Source organism: Thermobia domestica, chromosome 15 (genome assembly GCF_964235325.1).
Source record: "Thermobia domestica chromosome 15, izTheDome1.hap1.1, whole genome shotgun sequence".
NCBI lineage: Eukaryota > Metazoa > Arthropoda > Insecta > Zygentoma > Lepismatidae > Thermobia > Thermobia domestica.
In genome coordinates, this window is record NC_137468.1 from 50,111,346 (window position 1) to 50,112,470 (window position 1,125).

The following is a 1,125-nucleotide window of genomic DNA, read 5'->3' on the forward strand; positions in this document are numbered from 1 at the left end:
GATGTATTCGCTTGCAGGTACAGGTACTAGATATCAGATTTGTGTAGTACGTTTCGTATTACAGGTTTAAATTTTCCCGTAAAACGATTCCTTATGTTTTTATCAACTAAAAGAAGTTATATTGTTGAAGAAATTTGAGATTTTGTCGTTATTTATTGCGAAAAAGAATAATTTGAGAAACTTATTTTTCAATAACTGTTAACAACACCACCCAATGATATAATTTATTAATCAGAGAGAAACTGAATGAGAGTGCATTTTTATCCAGCCCCGCAAAGTAATATTTAATAATAACTCTTGGTTTTAACATCTTAGCCTTTGTCTCGATGATGTCACAGTTTCCACTGATGGGGGTATACTGATATATGTGGCTACTGCGAATAATTAAACAATAGCACACAAAAAGAATTTTTAGAAGTTTTGTCCAATTGACTCCGTCGAAAGCTTTCGCCAGTCAATGAAGCAAAGCACAACTCTTTCTTTACATCAAGAATACTTTCTGATATAATTCTCATCAATCCAATAGCACCTCTGGTGCCTTTCTCCTTTCCGATATCCAAATTGATCATCTTCTAACTTCTCATCTATCTTACATTCCAGCTGCCTGTTCAGTATGCGTGCAATAATATTTCGAGTGTGGGAAATCATTTTAATCGTTATGTGATCGCTGTACTGTTTTCCTTGCTTTTTCTTGGGCAATGCAATCATTATAACACCAAGAAAATACTTTGTCAATTCTTCACTGAGGTAAATCTTGCTAATAAGTGAAGTCAGCACTTTCATTCCATTGTCTTCTAATGCCTTGTGTAAATCTACTAGCCGGTCGTCGCCTCCAGTGTCCTTTCTCCTTCCCATGTCTTTGATTGCTTGTAGTATACTACTTCACTTTTCAATACACTTGGTCCTATTTCATCATAATCCACCTCTTCCTCTGCTTCGATCGCAATATCTGTGGGTAGGTTCTTCTGATCATACAGATCTTTTATGTATTCATTACAAATTCTAAGGATTCTTTGATAGTAAGTGATTACATTACTTTGCTAGTCTTCGATGCCAAACGTTTGTATATTTTTGTTAGATTTCCCTCCTAATTCTTGTGTTTTCTGAAACATTAAATCATGTCTG

The 1,125-nt window shown here is 34.8% G+C and overlaps 1 protein-coding gene across 1 annotated transcript; it reads right to left on the reverse strand.

Annotated features, from left to right (window-relative positions):
- Window positions 1–486: 486 nt before the first annotated feature.
- LOC145671481 (uncharacterized) lies at window positions 487–855 on the reverse strand. Its single transcript, XM_081740675.1, has one exon. The coding sequence runs from the start codon at window positions 853–855 to the stop codon at window positions 487–489; it is 369 nt and encodes a 122-aa protein (XP_081596801.1).
- Between the last annotated feature and the right edge of the window lie 270 nt (window positions 856–1,125).